Genomic DNA, 18,090 nt, shown 5'->3' with positions numbered 1-18,090 from the left:
TCAACAGGTTCAGAGGGGTGCCAAGTATGCCACAACTCAGCAAGGAGGGGCTGAACAGACCAAGATGCGAAGGAAGGGGGAACACTCACTTTTTGAACACAATAGCCAGCACTTGCTCCATTGTCCCCCACTGTCTATAATTGTGGAGGAAGTTTCCAATACAGAAGAGATCGCCTCTCTGGTAGGCAGGAACCAGGTTCATCACCAGCATGTCCAGCAGGCCTGCCTCCGGGCTTCATACATTGCATGGCACATTCAGGGTCAGGCCTGACTCATTGGCACACTAAGGTAGGAAAAAGAATCAGAAAAAATGATGGAAATGAGAACACTTCCAAATGAGTAATTGTGATAGAATGGATTGAAATCTATGCAGAAAGCATTATCTCAGTATAGACAAATCACCTAAGAACGTTCTCCTGTGGACTGCATGAAGCCTTGGGTTTGATTCCTCAGTATCACATAAACAAAAAAAGTGTGAAGTGGTGCTGTGGCTCAAGTTTTAGAGGACTACCCTTGAGCAAATGAGGATCAGGGACAATGCCCAGGCCCTGAGTTCAAGCCCCCAGGACCAGCAAAAAAGAAAAAAAAAAAATCCAGGGCTGATGACAATAGCACCTCCCTGTGAGAATACAAGATTCTTTCCAACCCTCCTAGATGGGGAGAAAGTAAGTCACAAGTGAAAAGAGGGCAGGGAAAAGAGGAAGGCCAGGAGGGAATTTTTAATGCATTACCTGTGTTAATGACTTTTGGGATAGGATCGATTTCTTCATCTACAATGAATGGCTCTGGCCTGGGGAAGACCTGGACGTCAGCGGTCAGGTGGCCACACTTGAGCACAGCATGGAAAGGCGTATATGCCAGGTCTATCAGCTTTCTAGAAGATGATCATGACTTGTTAAGGGAGGAAGAGTTCACATGTGGTACACATAAAAGGACTGTACACATGAAAGTAACATTTCAAGATGTAAAGCTGGTTAAACCTTCGCACTGATTCCAAAACTAAATATACTTGTGAAATGGAAAACATTTTGATGTTTTTAAAGAGGAAATTTCAATTGAGAGAGAAACCCCAGAGCAAGTTAAACTTGGGAACAGCTGAGTCTTTTTAAAGCATGACCACCTTATTTTACCTGAAAAACGGGCAACTGTGAAAAAATAAAAAACTGTTAGAAATAATACAGTAACTGAGAGGTTGCCGAAATAGCTCAGTTGGGAGAACGTTAGACTGAAGAAATAATACAGTAACTGTTCTTCTTGGTTGTCAAATTACAATATCAGATTGTAAAGAAGCCCCCACCCCCCACCCCTCAAAAAACAACTTTAAAGCATATACTCACCCAAACATAGACTGCACGTTTTTCAAGCACAGGGGACCATCAATAGTAAAAATTTGCCCTTCACCGTTGTTGAGGTGTATGAGACGTTCAAGGCATTCCAGGGAATCGGTGCTCTGAAGCTACAAAGCAAGAGAGGACACCTTTAAAGTAGAACAAATCACTACATCACTACCAGCACACCAAGGCCACAGCCACTGTAACAAAATGGGCAATAAACGGTTTGTTTGGTTTGTTCTTTTGGTTCTGGTACTGGGGCTTAAACTCAAGGCCTTACACTTTTTTTTTTTGTCAGTTGCAGGGGTTTAACTCAGGGCTTGAATGCTGTCCCTGAGCCTCTATGTATTCAAAGCTAGTGCTCTACCACTTCAGCCTAGAGCTACTTCCAGTTTTTTTGAGTGGTTATTTGGAGATAAGAGTCTCAAGACTCAAGTCTCAAGTGGAGCCACAGCTCCACTTCCAGTTTTTTTGGTAGTTTTGGTAGATAAGAGTCTCACGGACTTTCCTGCCCAGGCTGGCTTTGAACCATGATCTTCAGATCTCAGCCTCCTGAGTAGCTAGGATTACGGGTGTTGAGTCCGTGAGATGATTTTCTTAACAGTCAATATCAGAAGGAAGTAACTACAGGGGCTGGGAAGGTGGCTCAGTGGTAGAGCGCTTGCCTTGCATGCATGAGGCCCTGGGTTCAATTCCTCAGCACCACATAAGCAAAAAGAAAAAAGCCAGAAGTGGTGCTGTGGCTCAAGTGGTAGAGCGCTAGCCTTGAGCTGAAGAGCTGAGGGTCAGCACCCAGGCCCAGAGTTTAGGCCCCACGACCGGACCCCCCCCCCAAAAAAAATACAAATAAAGAAGGAAGTAACACAACAATTGTTCTGTGTGTGTGCCAGTTCCTGGGCTCAATTCCAGAGCCTAGGTGCTGTCCTTGAGCTTTTTGCTCAAGGCTAGCACTCTACCATTTGAGCCACAACTCCACTTCCAGATTTTTTTGTAATTTAGTGGAGATACTGAGTCTCATGGACTTTCTTACCTCAACTATTGCAATCTGCCTCAAGGTTACAAGAGGTACTTCATTCATAAGTAGTTCTGCAGATTCTCAGGAGACCACAGTTAGTAGCCATACAGCATCTTCCCTACAACCTCTTCCTGACATGGTTTGTCAAGAGCCATCAATTATCAGCATTTTAGAGAGAGAAAAACTGAGGTAAAGTGAAATAATTCCTGACTCAATGGGAAAAGCAGGAAGTATTTAATAAAACACATCAGAAGCCAGGTGCTGGTGGCTCATGCCTGTAATCATAGCTACTCAGGAGGTTGAGAGCTGAGGATGGCAGTTTGAAGCCAAGCCTGAGTAGTAAAATCTGTGATCTTCAGCTCCACTAAACTACCAAAAAAGCCAGAAGTGGAGCTGTGGCTCAAAATGGTAGAGTGCTAGTCTTGAGCAAAAAGCTCAGGGACAGCATCCAGGCTTTGATTTTAAGCCCCAATCCCAGCACCACAACAAACAAACAAAAAGACTTATGTTCCCCCCTTCCAAAAAAAGCCCCCCCCAAAACAAAAAAAAACTAAAGTATACCTCTGTCAACATTTCTGGAGGAATGGACAGAAAAAAAAGAACATCTCAAGCCTTCATGGTCATCAGCAGAATGGGCATCCCCAGCTATACTCTCGGAGAGGTGAGTGTTGTTATGTCAAAGAGCATGTGAAATCAAGTCTTTTCAAATCTAAATGTTATACCGTACGCAAGAGTGTTCATTGAATATACTGACAAATAAACCGAGCCCTGGGATTTACCTAACCCATCTAAAAAGCAGTTAGCAGAAGGTATTACCTCTTCCAGGTTTGCCATGCACATGATGTATAACTTAGACGGGAAAGGGAAAGGCAGCGGGAACCTGTTGCTGTCGCTCCTTTGATTGTGTGTCGCTAGGGAATGTCGCAGGGACCCTCTACCAATGCCGAGACAGCCGTCCGTCTCCAGAATGACCTGTGTGCAGAGGACAAGTATCCATTAAGCCACATGCCCAACAGCTCCACCCAGGTTTGCTTTCACTGCTACAGGAATGTGCAGGGAGCTTTGTGGGGTGATGGGTATGTTCTAGGTCTTAATTGGAGTAAGGATATACATACATGCTTCCATTTGTGAAAATCTAGCAAACTGTGTGATTTATTTGTTTGTTTATGTGCTGGTCTTGGGGCTGGAACTCAGCGCCTGGGCTCTATTTGTGAACTATTTTGCTCAAGACTGGTGTTCTTCCACTAGAGCCACACCTCTACTTTTGCCTTTTTACTGGTTAGCTGGAGATAAAAGTCTCACAGACTTTCCTGCCCAGGCTAGCATCAAACCATGATCTTCAGATCTCTGCCTCTTGAGTAGGTAGGATTACAAGCATGAGCCCCTGGTGCCTGGCTTATTGTTTTTAATTGTCTTTTTTTTCTCTTGGCAGTCATGGTACTTGAACTCAGGGCCTGGGTGCTATCCCTGAGCTCTTTTTGCTCAAGGCTCGCACTCTACCACTTTGAGTCACAATTTCACTTCTGGTTTTCTGATGGTTAATTAGAGATAAGAGCCTCATAGACTTTCTTGCTGGGCTGACTTTGAACATGGATCCTCAGATCTCAGCCTTCTAAGTAACTTGGATTATACATGGGAGCCACTGGCCCCCAGCTAAAATTATCTTTAACTAGTTATACCACAGGGTTTTAATTCAATGTCAACTGATATGTAGAATACACTTTGATCAGTGTCAACCTTTCTATCATTTTTCCATGTACTCCAAACTTACCCATCTGAAGTTTTCTAGTCCCAGTTTCAATATGTACATTGAATATTATGACCGTTTTTGTCCACCATTCTTTCTCTCTCTCTCTGCTCTCCTTAACATCCATCCTCATAGACAAGACCAAACCATGTATTTTGAACTTGTGCATTTAAAACAAAAATGCAGGTACTAGAGCTTGAACTCAGGGCCTGGGTACTGTCCCTTAGCTTTTCCTGCTCAAGGCTAGCACTCTCCCATTTGGCCCACAACTCTACTACCAACTTTTTAGTGTTTAACTGGAGATGAGAGTTTCCTCTTTCCTGCCTGGGTTGGCTTTGAATGGAGATCCTCAAATCCTAGTCTTCTGAGTGGCTAGGATTACAGGCATGAGCCACTGGTGTCCCACAAGAGCAAGTCTTTATGATTCTCTTCACTTTTTAGACAACTCAGTTGAGATGGTTAGAAATTTGCTGAATAACTGCTACACCGAGATAATGAAGAACAGACACTATTGTTCCGTGTTTACAATTCTACCACACAAAATTATAATCCGTCCTTTAGTGAATAGTTATAAATTCCACTGTGAGCCCTTTGTCTTTATATAAACAATATATATTTTCAGTACATCAATTTACCAGGAAAATACTTTCCTTGAGGCATAGGTCTGCTTTCTGAACACATTAGTATGACTTAAATTTGTGTGATACGATTACAGTGATTTAATGCCTTCTTTAAAAACTGTACAAATAGTGTAAAATGTAGAGTTTGTGGAGTTATAACGTAGGCGGTTAGAGCCTGAGGAAAATCAACACTACAGTGGTTAATGATTTGCATGTTTTGCACATGTGCTCATGCATATGTACATGCACTCCTAGTAGCTTAACCTCAGGGTCTGGGTGTTGTCCCTGAGTCTCTCTGTGCTCAAGGCTAGCACTCTACCACTTGAGCCACAGCACCACTTCTGGCTTTTTCTGTTGATGTGGTATTGAGGAATCGTCCCCAAGGCTTCATGCATGCTAGGCAAGCACTCTACCACTAAACCACATTCCCTACCCCTTTTTTAGCTTTTTCTTTTTTTTTTTTTTTTTTTTGTCGGCCGTGGGGCTTGAACTCTGGGCCTGGGCCCTGTCCCTCAGCTTTTCAGCTCAAGGCGAGCGTTCTACCACTTGAGCTACAGCGCCACTCCCTTTTTTAGCTTTTTCTTTCTGGTGCCAGTCCTGGAGCTTGAACTCAGACCCTGTGCACTGTCCCTGAGCTTCTTTTGCTCAAGGCTAGCACTCTACCACTTGAGTCATAACTCTACTTTTTTTTTTCTTTTTTGATTAATTGCAGATAAGAGTTTCATATACTTTCCTGCCTGGGCTGGCTTTGACCAGCAATCCTTGGATTTCAGCCTCCTTAGTTGCTAGGGTTACAGGTGTGAGCCACTAGTGCCTGGGTCGTTAATATTAACTAAGGACATTGAAAAAAACTTAGCATTACCTGGCAAGGGATCGCAACACCCCATTCTTGCTGAAAAATGTTACAGACACCAACCAGTGCGGACTCTAGGCATGTCTTGTCCTAATCGTCCATGTTACTCAGTGCTTCCTTATTGGGCGAGAAAAAAATTGCTCATTATTCTCTGCTGTTTTGTTATTAGAAACCAATATAAACTGTACAAAGTATGAATATCATACAGCGAACACTGAGTTTCTGTAAGCCCCAAAACATAGATTCCAGAAAACACACACACACACACAAACACACAAACACACACACACAAACACAGCAAAACAGACTTCCTCTACTGTAAAGGACAATGAAACAAGCTTAAAGCAATGACCAAAATGTATGGACCATTAACCATAATCTCCTAAACACCATTCTGTGCACTTTACACGGATTTAATCATCCTACCATTATTCACCCTACTTTTAAATGACGATTTTTTTTTTTTTTTGGGTCCGGTCATGGGGCCTGAAGTCTGGGCCAGGGTGCTGTCCCTCAGCTCTTCAGCTCAAGGCTAGCACTCTACCACTTGAGCCACAGCGCCACTTCCGGCTTTTTTCTTTTTGCTTATGTGGTGCTGAGGAATCGAACCCAGGGCCTCTGGCATGCAAGGCATGTGCTCTACCACTGAGCCACCTTCCCAGCCCTAAATGAGGAAATTAGTAAGAATTCAGCCGGGCGCCAGTGGCTCATGCCTGCAATCCTAGCTACTCAGGAGGCTGAGATCTGAGGATTGCGGTTCAAAGCCAGCAGGGGCAGGAAAGTCCGTGAAACTTCTATCTCCAATAAACTACCAGAAAACCGGAAGTGGCACTCTAGCTCAAGTGGTAGAGCGCTCGCCTTGAGCTGAAGAGCTGAGGGACAGTGCTCAGGCCCAGAGTTCAAAGCCCACGACTGACAACAACAACAAAAAATTACTAAAAATTCAAACTACATTAATCCTGCATTTCCAAATTGCCCAACAATTATTTAATTGCTCAGTTTAATTTCAGAAACACTTACTGTCTACTCACTGGCCAAGACACTGTGCTAAGAACTATAGGAGATATTAATGGTTTAAAGACATCTGGCTAGCTCACAGAACTCATAAATATTATAGATCACGACAGACAATTTGCCCCATGAAATTAGAATGTGTTTGTGATTTTAAGTAAGCATCACTATCTCCCAATACAGTGAAATTTGGGAAATTATGTAATCACTTAATCACAATAAAGAATTTGAAAAAAAAATAAAGACATCTGGCTTATCTCAGAAAAATATCTTTGAAAGACAATACCTATTAAGATTTTAAAATGACAACATTGAGCTGGGTACTAGTAGCTCATACCTGTAATGCTAGCTACTCCGGAGGCTGAGATCTAACGACATTTGACGCCACCTTGGGCAGGAAAGTCCATGAGACTCTTATCTCAATCAACCAGCAAAAAAGTTGGAAGTGGAGCTATGGCTCAAGTGGTAGAGTGCCAACCTTGAGCAAAAATTTCAAGGATAACGCCCAGGCCCTGAATTCAAGCCCCAGGATGGAAAAACAGAAGAAAAAGAAAAATAATAATACCTTGGCATCTATAAATGAATACTATCTGTTGGAGAGTAAGCATCATTCTGAACTTTCTAGAAGAAGTTTTTGTGTGTGTGTGTGTTTTAATAAGGGCTATTTTTCATTACCTTAAAATTGTATGAGAAAGTAGAAAACAGCAGAATGGCAAAAAATGTTGAATTTAGGGACTGAAGCATGGTATGCTGAAATCTTCACCTTTCCTAAGAATTCCAGAAAATGGACTATGACCTTTCTCTGCTTATGTAGTGCTGAGGAATCGAACCCAGGGCCTCATGAATGCGAGGCAAGCACTTTACCAGTCAGACACCTTCCCAGCCCCCATGACCCCTTTCTCTACCTCATAGCTTTACAAAAGAAAGGCCTAGGACCTACTGGTTATGAATTATGCTTTATAGCTGTGCATATTAAGTGCCTGTATATTTATTATTAAATAATTCTAAGGTCTAAAATCAGTACACTATTATCATACTGCTTTCTTTCCAATCAACTTGGGTCTTTATTCCTTTTTGTACCTGCAGGGTGTTATAATCTCTTGTGAAGGGGACCATCAGCTCCCAAAGCGATGAGAAAACCACTAATGCTGTGAATTCAAGCTTGTAGTTTGTGGCCATGTGCTCAAACAGCATTGTCAACCCATGGGCTGCAAGGTGCTTCCGCTGGTATTCCTCAGACCCCTACACTGACACAGGCCGAGTCATGGAGAGGGACACGTCCATCACCACCACTGTTGGCATGGTGAACAGAATCCAAGCCAGCCCAGTCAGAATGCAGACAACAAGCTACAAATAGTGAAATGCTGTGGGGGAAAAAAAAGTCAGAAGTGTCACAGAAGGAAAGCAGTATCTTTTCACCATAACTGTAACCACTTTTCCAGAAATAAGGCAAGGTGACCCCTATATAGGTCAATCTGCAGAGAATTCTGGGAGAAAGAAGACAGCAGCCTAATTCACTGGGAAGACCACTCCCAGACATGCTCAAAACACACTATCTACACCTGTGAATCAAGGGCTACCTTATTACCAGTGGGAAAAAGCATTAAAAGTAGGCCTTACTTCCAACTTTCAATTTTTATATAAAGTATGTATTTATTTATATAAAAATATATATATACTTACATATATACATTTATGTATATATACATATATGGGGGGAAGAGAGGGAGATACACACACACACACACACACACATACACACACTCGTGGTTCACAACTGTAATCCTAGCTACTCAGGAGGCTGAGATCTGGGGATCGTGGTTTGAAGCCATCTCAGACAGGAAAGTCTGTGAGACTTTGATCTCCAATTGACTACCAAAAAGCCAGAAGTGGAGCTGTGGCTCCAGTGGTAGAGTACAGTACTAGCTTTGAGTGGGAGGCGGGGGTAGGGAGGGAGCTAAGGGTCAGCACCCAGGCCCGGAGTTTAAGTCTCAATACTGGGGTGCATTAACGCACGCACGCACACGCACGCGGGCGCACACACACACACACACACACACACACACACACATTATAGGTTAATGCTGGTGGCCTGTAATACTAGATACTCAGGAAGCTAAGGTCAGAGGCTTTCATTTTGGAGCCAGTCTGCTCATCAGTCATGAGCTAGCAAGTTGAGGGAAAGCATGAAGCCCTGAATACAAACTCCAATAGCAGCCCCAAAGTAAAATTAAATAAATATGTAAATAAAATGTAATTTGGCTCCCGTGAACTACTATGTTCTAAGTTTCCAACAGCTCCCTTATAATTTGAATTTTAGAGTATCACACATCCGTGCTTGGGCATTGTACCAGCAAGCAGTCTGGCTATTGTTAAACATTTTGAAGTGAATTCCAAAAAACAAACTTAGTGAACATTAACCTTGTGTAATGTTTTTACATCTACCTAAACTCTTCCACAATTGTATATGACACAAGCAATGTGACTATGAAGTTGTACGAAGTATACACATATAGTCCTGTAACCCACTTTCCTTAGTTATGTATTTTTTTTTAGCTGGGTCATTTATTTGTAACTACATGCTATTTCATTGTGTCAACAGACTACAGTTTCTCTCTCCTTTCCTTCCCTTTCCCCTTCTTTCCTTTCCATTGTAGAGCTTGAACTCAGGGCCTGGCGCTGTCCCTGAGCTTTTTCACTCAAGCCTAGAGTTCTACCACTGTGAACCACAGCCACTCTTTTTGTTTTCTGGTAGTTCATTGGAGATGAGTCTCACAGACTTTCCTGCCTGGGCTAGCTTTGAACCTTGATCATGAGATCTCAGCCTCCTGAGTAGTTAGGATTACAAGTGTGAGCCACCGGCGCCAGGCTCCTGGGCTGGCTTTTAACTGCTTTGAACTCTTCAGATCTCAGCCTCCTAAGTAGCTAGGATTATAGGCTTGAGCTACTGGTGCCCGGCACACTATAGTTTCTTAACAGAGGATCAACAAGTTGTATCCACATTAGTGGGTCTCTGTATTTGTTATTTCTTTATTTTTGTGCATAGAATTTTTTTAAATTTTATGAGTGTGCCAGTATTAAGATGGGAATCTCTAGGATTCCATCTGGGTTGGATTTGAGATGTGATCCTCTAGGTCTCAGCCTGCTAAGTAACTAGAATTAAACCTGATTGAAAATAATGTTTTAAACAGGGGGTTAGGAACACAGGTTAAATAGCAAAAGCGTTTTTTTTTTTAAAAAACCTCATAATAGACATAGATATATTTCAAATAGGAGTTCAGATTTCCACATCAATAGACTAACCAGAAAAAAATTCACTCCTGAGAAGTCCCAAATGTTTAACAATTTTGATAGACAAATTTAAATTTGTCTCCCTCATCTCTGCCTATTAAAGTTGTTTGTTCAACATAACCCTGTTAAAAATGTCGTAGCAGCACTGCTGCTTCGCTCTTCAGTCATGTTCTCTGTGTGAGACAGAACACGGTGTTGGATGGATGCTTGAAGAAAAGTGATTGAAGCGTCTCAGCAGCTCTACAGAACACCGTCCAGCTAAGGCCCGCATCAGCAGCTCACGCCGGTCATCAACAGGAGGCAGAGAGCTGAAGATGGTGGGTCGAAGCCAGCCCTGCCAGGAAGCCTAGTCCTTGAGACTTTCTTGTTTTTAATCTCCATTAACCTACCAAATAAACGGGATGTGCAAGTGTGGCTCCAGTGGTAGGGCGCTAGCCTTGAGCTCAGGGACGGGCTCAGGCCCTGAGTTCAAGGCCCCAGAACCAGCGCTAGAACCAAACAAAACCCCTCAGGGGGCGAGCCTCAAAGCGTGGGCCTCGCCTGAGTCTCCCAGCCGCCGCGGAGGCCGCAGCCACCTGTCAGCCTTCTCCCGGGCAGACGTCTGGCTGCAAATGTGCTTCCATACTGACGGCGACGGGAGGTGCCCCCCCACAACCGACAACCAACCTCTAAAATCAGTGAAAAGACCTGGAAGTCCCTCCTGAGGAAAGCGGGGAGAGAGGGGCCCAAAACGGGGCGAAATGGGGCTGTTCACACAGCGCTCGGCAGTCCCGGGTCGCGGAGCGCAGGGACCCCGGGAATGGCGCCCCAGAGCCGGCGCGGGGAGGCCGCAATGGCCGGGCGCTGGGCCTGCGCGGCTCTTCTCACCTCACCCTTCGCCTGTGTCCCTACAACCGATTAAACGCGACCCTCAGGCGGCCGCCGCCGCCGCCTCCTGCACACACCCCAAGCCCATCGCCGGCCACAGTCCGTCCGCTTCAACTTTCCGCCCGGGCGCCACAACCGGAACTATAAGGGCCGGGGGACCCCAGGGAGCCCGGCGCCGTCGGCGTCGCGAGAGGAGCGGAGGCGGCTTCCGGGGCGGGAGAAGCGGGAGGGGCGGGGCTTCAGGCTGGGCGGAGAGGGGCGGGGCTCTGGCTCGGCTGGGCCACTAGGGAGCGCGCCCTCCCCAGCTCCTCTCCGCGGGCCGGGTAGGGGCGGGGTTAGGGGCGGGGCTAGGGGCAGGGTGTTGAGGCCCCACCCTCTCCTCGGACTGCCCTAGGAACACAAAGCCCTCTGGAAGGCCTTAGATAGCAGTTTATTTTATCTAGTGACACAGGAGACCAGAAAATTGGAAGGGGAGCTGTGACTCAAAGTAGAAGAGCATTAGCCTTGGGAAAAAAGAGCTCAGAGACAGTGCCCACATGAGATAAAGCTCCAGGACCAAACAGAGAGACAGACAGACAGAGAAATCCCGCATAACTCCATTCAGAAAATGTATCTGGATAGCTAAGAGGTTTTTCCTATTTTTCACAATTCACTACATAGTACCACATCATCCTGATCACCATTCGGCTAGCTGGAATCTATTTGGTGTTTTATAAATCATTCCACATGCTCCCATAGAACATGAACAGCCACACCCCCACTCACCAACGGGTTATTCTACAGTGAAGCCAATAATATCTCCATACCATCTCCATGGTCAGCTGCATCATCTTTTCAAGTATAGCTGTATATGGTTTCAATAATGCACACATGGACCACCCACAACTAAATCATTTACATAAATATAAAATGCTTTCATTCATGAAGAAAAATATCTGCTTTGCTTTAACAAATATATTCGAAATGGTCCTTATCTCCAGAGCATTTTTGAAGAAAAAAAAAGGCAGAATGGAACCATGAAACTTGGAATATACGACTAGGAATTATCTCATTTAAATAAAAAGAAAGAAACCCTACCTTTAAACATATGGAAAACTCATTAAGCCATTGAGAAATGTGTGTAAACTGCATAGGTTCTTTGGCATGTCGGCACTGGGTCTTTAACTCAGTACCTTAGCATTATTGCTGAGCTTTTCTGCTCAAGGCTAGCATCTACCCATTGAGCCAAACATCACTGGTCCATGAGACACATGGGATTAACATTATCGGGTGTTTCACAAAAGATAGTTACACAAAGTCTCAACAGAGGCTCATCTTAGTGACTCATTTTAGTGTTCAGGTTGAAGTAAGTAGAGATAGAAAAATACTACATGTCCTGATCCCCAGAGAGAAAAGACTCAGCCTTAACATAGCAGCTGTTGTCTGCAGGCTTCTTTGCTGTTTTCTTATGCAGGTAGTGGGTCATGAATTTCCTGCTCTCACTTCACTTGTTCCTGCTCTTGGCTGGTGCTCTGCCACTTGAGCCTGACCCCAGTTCTTTCTTTTTGAGGGTTAATTAGAGATTATAACTTTCTAGTATGGAGAGCAATGAATCATTCAAACCCAGCATTGTGCCTATTTGACAAAATTGATGGCCAGGAGTTGATGTGTGAAGGTAAACTTCATTTTTTTCTTTTTCTTTTCTTTTATTTTATTTGAGAACATACTGTACAGAGGGGTTACAATTACATGGGCAGGATAATGCATACATTTCTTACCAAGCATTGCAGCCTCCTCCTTTGTTTACCCTTCACATCCCTTCCCAGCCTCCCCCCTTCCCCCCATCCAATCCTTCCCACCCTCCCCTGCCCCACACCGACATTGTAAAGCTCGTTCATTTTTTTCTATTTCATATCTGGATCTAATGTATAAGTCTGGCCTTTTTGCTTAAACTAATATATAATTTTCCCATTTCTATACATCTCTTTCCCCTTGGATTAAAGCTACCATTGCACACATTTCAGGTTTAGATGTCATTATCCTTTGTACCAGTAGTGGAGTTTGAACTCAGGGCCTTGAGCTTTTGCTTATTTCCTTGTTCAGTGCTTAAACATACAACTTGAGCCATGCTACAAGTTCCTGACTTTTGCTGACTCAGTGAATAAGTGTCTTTCATATTTGTCTATGGGGGCTGATTTGAACCTCCTTCCTGAGGAAGGACAGGGCAGTCTGGAAGATAGAATAATTGCGATGAGCCAGGACACCTGTCATGTCCTCTGAGTAAGTCCCTCTGAGTAAGTGCTCTTTCTTCTATTGATGATGGCTTTTACTTTTCAGTATACCTAATGCCTATGTATTTTATCAAATACTTTTCCCCCAAAGGAGCTATTTAATGTAATTTTCAGGTGAAATTTACTTACATATTTGCACAAAGCAAAATGGGTGTGCATAAACACTTGAATTCACTGTTACAAGAAAGTCCCCTATAAATTACATTTAGTCTGACATTTGTCTCAATAGACAGAACAACTTTCAAGTACATCTGGTTTGCTATGTCCTAGAGCTTTAGTAGTGGCCTGATCACCTCATGCAGGCATGGGCTGGGTTCCTTGGCCCTCACAGTGCACTGAACCCTTCCCTCTATAGCCAGTAAGTGCTCTTGGACAGCTCCAGGTCACTCTGTCTTTTGCCCTTACTCAGGAACCATGTGTCTGGGACATCAGATTGTACACGTAAAAAAAAGCCAGAGTATTCAACATCCATAAATTTTACAACATAAACATATATCTTTAATAAATTTAGAAGAATAAAAAGAATGCAAATTTTACAACAATCAGGACAAAAAGAAAAAGAGAGATATCCCCAGGGAGAGGGGAGGGAAGCTCTAAGGCTAGGTCGGCTTCTAAGTTGCCTTCAAACATAAATTCTGCCTCAGAATCCTCCAAAGTATCTAGCTCCTCATGAAAGATAGGATTTGCTCCAGCAAAGGCTGGAGAGGCAGATTCTAATTTCTCAGTTGGAGATTGGTTCTGCTGCAGCAGGACAGATTTGTCCAGATGTTCAGTGAGGACAGATTCACTTTCCTGAGCTGCATCTAATGTTGGGACCTCACTCATTGGTTCCCCTGAGCACAGAATGGGGATATTTTCCATCAGCCCCACGAGTGCTACTCCCTCCAGCACGCCAGGAGGAGTGCTGATTTGACCCTTTTTGAGCTGATCTGGGCTGCCTGTGAAAGTCACAGGAAGACAATCACTATTACCTTCTTCTTTCTTTGGGGTCCCTACAAGTTCAGCTCTGTTACATGTGGGGTTCAGAACCACTGTCTTATCCACAGGACTCACAACCTTTTGGGGCCTCACGGCAAATGCATCCAACCCCTCTACATGCACATGCATTGTGTAGTCCAGTGATGGCTCCAGATCCCCATCCATCAACATCCTTGACATCACCGAGGGCTTTTTCCTTGGGAGGTCAGGAGAAGCTGCTCTATGGCGGCCAAAGCCTGAGAAACAGAAAGAGGTAAAGGAGTTTGAGAGTGGATTCCGGATGTTCAGGTGGAGTTCAATTTCCATGAGGCTCTAATGGAGGAGGCTGTACAAGTTTACTTTGGACTGAACACTGATGAGAAGGTAAGGTCTTTCCCAAGAGTGGCTAAGCGCAAGTGCTTTCACCAATAGAACCAACACTGCCTGGCACATAGTACCATAAAAAGACATTCTTACAACCTGGGGGGGAAAAACGGCTCTCAGGCAATTAGGCTCATCCCTAGAGGCCCAGGCGCCATCCCTACTCACAAGCTCTGAGGTGACCACTCAGGGACTTCTTCCTCTGTTTCCTGGTCTCATTCTTCCCGCTCTCCTCCAGCTCATCCAGATGAACATGGAGATTGAGGACCACATCTGAGGAGGGCATGTGGAGCATGGCATAGTGGGTAAGTTCTTTCACCGGGTGTCGGTTCTGGGGCTCTCGGAAATCTGCAGGATAGCAGTCCATCCACATGGTGAAGATGGAACAAAGGCTGCTGTGGGCAGATTGGTGACAAGAAGAGTGAGTGCCTGCCCTCCCTATCATGGGCCTCCCATAGCCCCTTTCTGCAAGGCTGCTATATGCACACTTGCATGCTGGGAAGCAGGAGGAGACTCCTGCAGGCAGAATGATCTTCACCAGCCATGACTAGAACCTTCTGAAAGATAATTCTACAATATTCTCACTGTGATAGGTAACAAGAAAGAACTGATTTTGTACACACAGCCCTCCCTGTCATCCCTGAGAGTCCACAACCACACCACAGCTGTGTCCTCTGCCACCACTCCAACCCCAACCCTCTGCCCCTAGTGGAAAGCACAAGTGATGTGCAAATGAGAAATCTGCACTTTGAATCAGAAGCCTCAAAGACACCATTTTGAACGAAGGGGCCTTTTTTTTGTGCCACAGTCCACTTACTTCTTTATTTGTTCATCTTCCTCAGAGTTACGGCCCAGGAATCTGTACCTATGGGAGGACAAGAGGAAGTCACCTCTCAGCTTCTCCTTTTCTGCCCACACAGGACACATATGGGATGGGCTCATTCCCAGATGGGAATGGAATCTGATACATAAATAAGTGAGATACAGTTCAGTGAAAATTCTGCTAAGAGACTTATGTGCATTGGTCCAAGGTAAATGTGACAGTGCTCATGCCTCTAATCCTAGCTAATCAGGAGCATGAGATCTCAGGTGCACAGTCTGTTCAGACATTAGTCAGTAAAAGTCTAAGGACATTAATTTTTAAAAGGCCAGAATTGCACCTATGGTTCAAATGCTGTAGTGGTAGCTCTGAGCACCAAAGAAACAGCACCAAGACACTGAGTTTAGGTTGAAGGACTGACACACACACAAAAACATAAAAGCTTCAGGGGTTATAAATATGTAAAGCCAACATAATGCCTCCCTGAAATCTCTGAGTTGATTCAGCCTCCAGTTCACCTACCTCCCCACACCCCAGCCTTTCCTGGGTCTACATTATTCACAGACATCCAATTTGTAATGAAACCTTATTTACTCATGGGAAATGTGATTTCCTAGAACCTCACCTAGGGGAGGGCAGAAGTCGTGTGCCATGGGCACATGCCTGTAATCCTAGCCCCTCAGTAAGCAAGCTTCTGAGGTTCCAGGAGATTTTCTGGGAAATGTCCTGGGCAGACCGCTACTAAGAAACTATGCAGGGTATGCACTTACTTGTCTCATGCCAAGCTCCTGTGAGAAGACCCCCATGAAATCAACAGGTTCAGAGGGGTGCCAAGTATTCCACAACTCGGCCAGGAATAGCTGAACGGTCCCGGTTTTGAAGGGGGAACACTCACTTTTTGAACACAATATCCAGCACTTGCTCCATTGTTGCCCACTGTCTATAATTGTGGAGGAAGTTTCCAACATAGAAGAGATCGCCTTTCTGGTAGGCTGGGACCAGGTTCATCACCAACATGTCCAGCAGGCCTGCCTCCGGGCTCAATATATTGCATGGCACATTCAGGGTCAGGGCTGACGTATTAGCACACTAAGGCGAGACAAAGAATCAGAAAAAAACCATGGAAATGAGAACACTTCCAAATGAGTCATTGTGATAGAGTAGATTGACAACTATGCAGACAGTATTATCTCAGTAAACCTAAATCACATAGGAAGGTTCTACTGTGGACCAGGTTGGGGTTAAGTAGGTTTTCTATCATGAGTATACCTTGCCTGAGTTGCCTTGTGATTTCCTAGGTTTCTTTTTGGACAAATCTCTGAGATGGTTGCTTCGTGGCTTGCCACTGATCCAGTGTCTACAGCTTTGACTGAGGCACCCATACTTCTCTTGGCTGAGACCAGAGTCTCGAGACCTGCGAATACAGCACAAGAACATGTTTCTGGCTCCGGAGTCACAGGCCAAGTGAGCTGGCTTGAGCCAACTGTGAGTTACCGTGGCCTGCTATCAGGGTTCCATGTTCTATTCCATTGTGAAGGAGGCAGGGTCACCTGTCAGGCCTAATGACCTCTGCCGCTTCCTCACGCAAGAAATATTCCCATCCAGCCAATATTGCAATGTATACATGTAGACAAGTTAACAGCACACTTTGTTTGTGAAATCCTAATCTGCTCGCCCTAGGTTCTGGCTTGTTCTCTGCTTCCAGGAGTCACTCCTAGGTCACATTCATGGCCTATCTGTGACTATTCCACTCATCTGGCTCAAATCATTTGGTTTCTCAGGGCCTTCTGTGACTGCCACATCTTTCTGGCAAGTATTTTTGACATCTACACCCTAGCCCATTGTTTACTTTCTGTAGCCTAATCTGTTTGTCCTTGGAACCCCTCTCTTGTGTCATCGGGAGCTAATGCAAATACATAGAAATCGGAAAAACTAAGGAGTGTTGGAAAACATACATTACACTTATAATCATCCATTGTACATGTGTCCATTTTTGTAAGAGAGAAAATTATTTTTTATACTTGCAATATTCCATGGAGGCAAGCAGAGAAAGGAAGAGCTGCTGCATTGTCTTCTTATGATGATTAGGATTTTTTTTACTATAGCTTTGAAGGAATATAGTATTTAAGGTAGAAATCTGCTCCTTTGCTTTTTACAAGCTAATCGTTCATATAGTTATTTGCCTCTGTAGTCTCTGCTTCTGTGTCCCATGATCCGTCCTCCTCCCTCAGCACAAATTGGAAGAAGGAGTTTCACACATTGCTGAGCTGTTGTCCAATCTCTGCATAGGAATTTAAGATACAATAGTTACTGTGGTTTGTGTGCGTGTGTGTGGGTGTGTGTGTGTGTGTGTGTGCGCGCGCGCATTTGTGATCTTGGACCCTTTGCCTTCTCCCTTAGCATTTTTCCTCAAAGCTATTGCTCTACCCTCTGAGACACAGCTCTACTTTGAGCTTTTTGTAGTCAGCTGGAGATGAGAGATTCATGGAACTTTCCTACCCAGCATGGACATTGCTCCTCTTCAGCCTCATCTTTCCTCGACTGTGGCAATGGCGGTTCAATTTCTGGATTTCCCATCTGAGCACAGGCACAAGCCATCCTCCACTGCACATGTCTCTTTGTATTCCTGGAGGGGCCAGGTCTTCTCTCAAAACTTAGTGCCCTGAGGGTAGAACCTCTGAAACTCAGAACCAAGTTTCCTGATTAATTAGGATCACAGGCCTGAGCTATATATGAACAGCTCAGTACGTGCCCTCCCATATTTTTGGGGGGTTGAGGGATTGTTCCTGAGGCTTGAAATCTGGGCCTGGGCCTGTCCTCAGCTTTTCAGCTCAAAGTTAGGGCTCTACCACCTTGAGGCACAGTACCACTTCCGGTTTTCTGGTCGCTTATTGGGAGATCAGAGTTTTATGGATGTTTCTGCCCGG

At 44.5% G+C, this 18,090-nt stretch overlaps 1 protein-coding gene and 1 long non-coding RNA gene across 2 annotated transcripts in view; both read right to left on the bottom strand.

Annotated features, from left to right (window-relative positions):
- LOC122114367 (integrator complex subunit 14-like) overlaps positions 1–18,090 on the bottom strand; it is a 56,697-nt gene that overhangs the window by 1,328 nt on the left and 37,279 nt on the right. The window contains exons 6-7 of the mRNA XM_042687507.1: positions 732–874; positions 90–283 (exon numbers count right to left, since the gene is read on the bottom strand). Coding sequence (XP_042543441.1) covers positions 273–283; positions 732–874 — 154 coding nt within the window. The 3' untranslated portion in view covers positions 90–272. The remainder of the gene's footprint in view (positions 1–89; positions 284–731; positions 875–18,090) is intronic.
- Positions 5,613–10,889, bottom strand: LOC122114371. The gene is made up of 3 exons (XR_006148573.1): positions 10,813–10,889; positions 7,658–7,941; positions 5,613–5,683 (listed from the first exon to the last, which is right to left on the bottom strand). It is a non-coding gene; the product is annotated as an uncharacterized LOC122114371 (long non-coding RNA).

Source organism: Dipodomys spectabilis, unplaced genomic scaffold, assembly GCF_019054845.1.
Source record: "Dipodomys spectabilis isolate Male_0828 unplaced genomic scaffold, ASM1905484v1 ptg000108l, whole genome shotgun sequence".
Classification (NCBI taxonomy): domain Eukaryota; kingdom Metazoa; phylum Chordata; class Mammalia; order Rodentia; family Heteromyidae; genus Dipodomys; species Dipodomys spectabilis.
The sequence above is the reverse complement of the archived record's forward strand: the minus strand, read 5'-3'. Positions and strand labels throughout refer to the sequence as shown.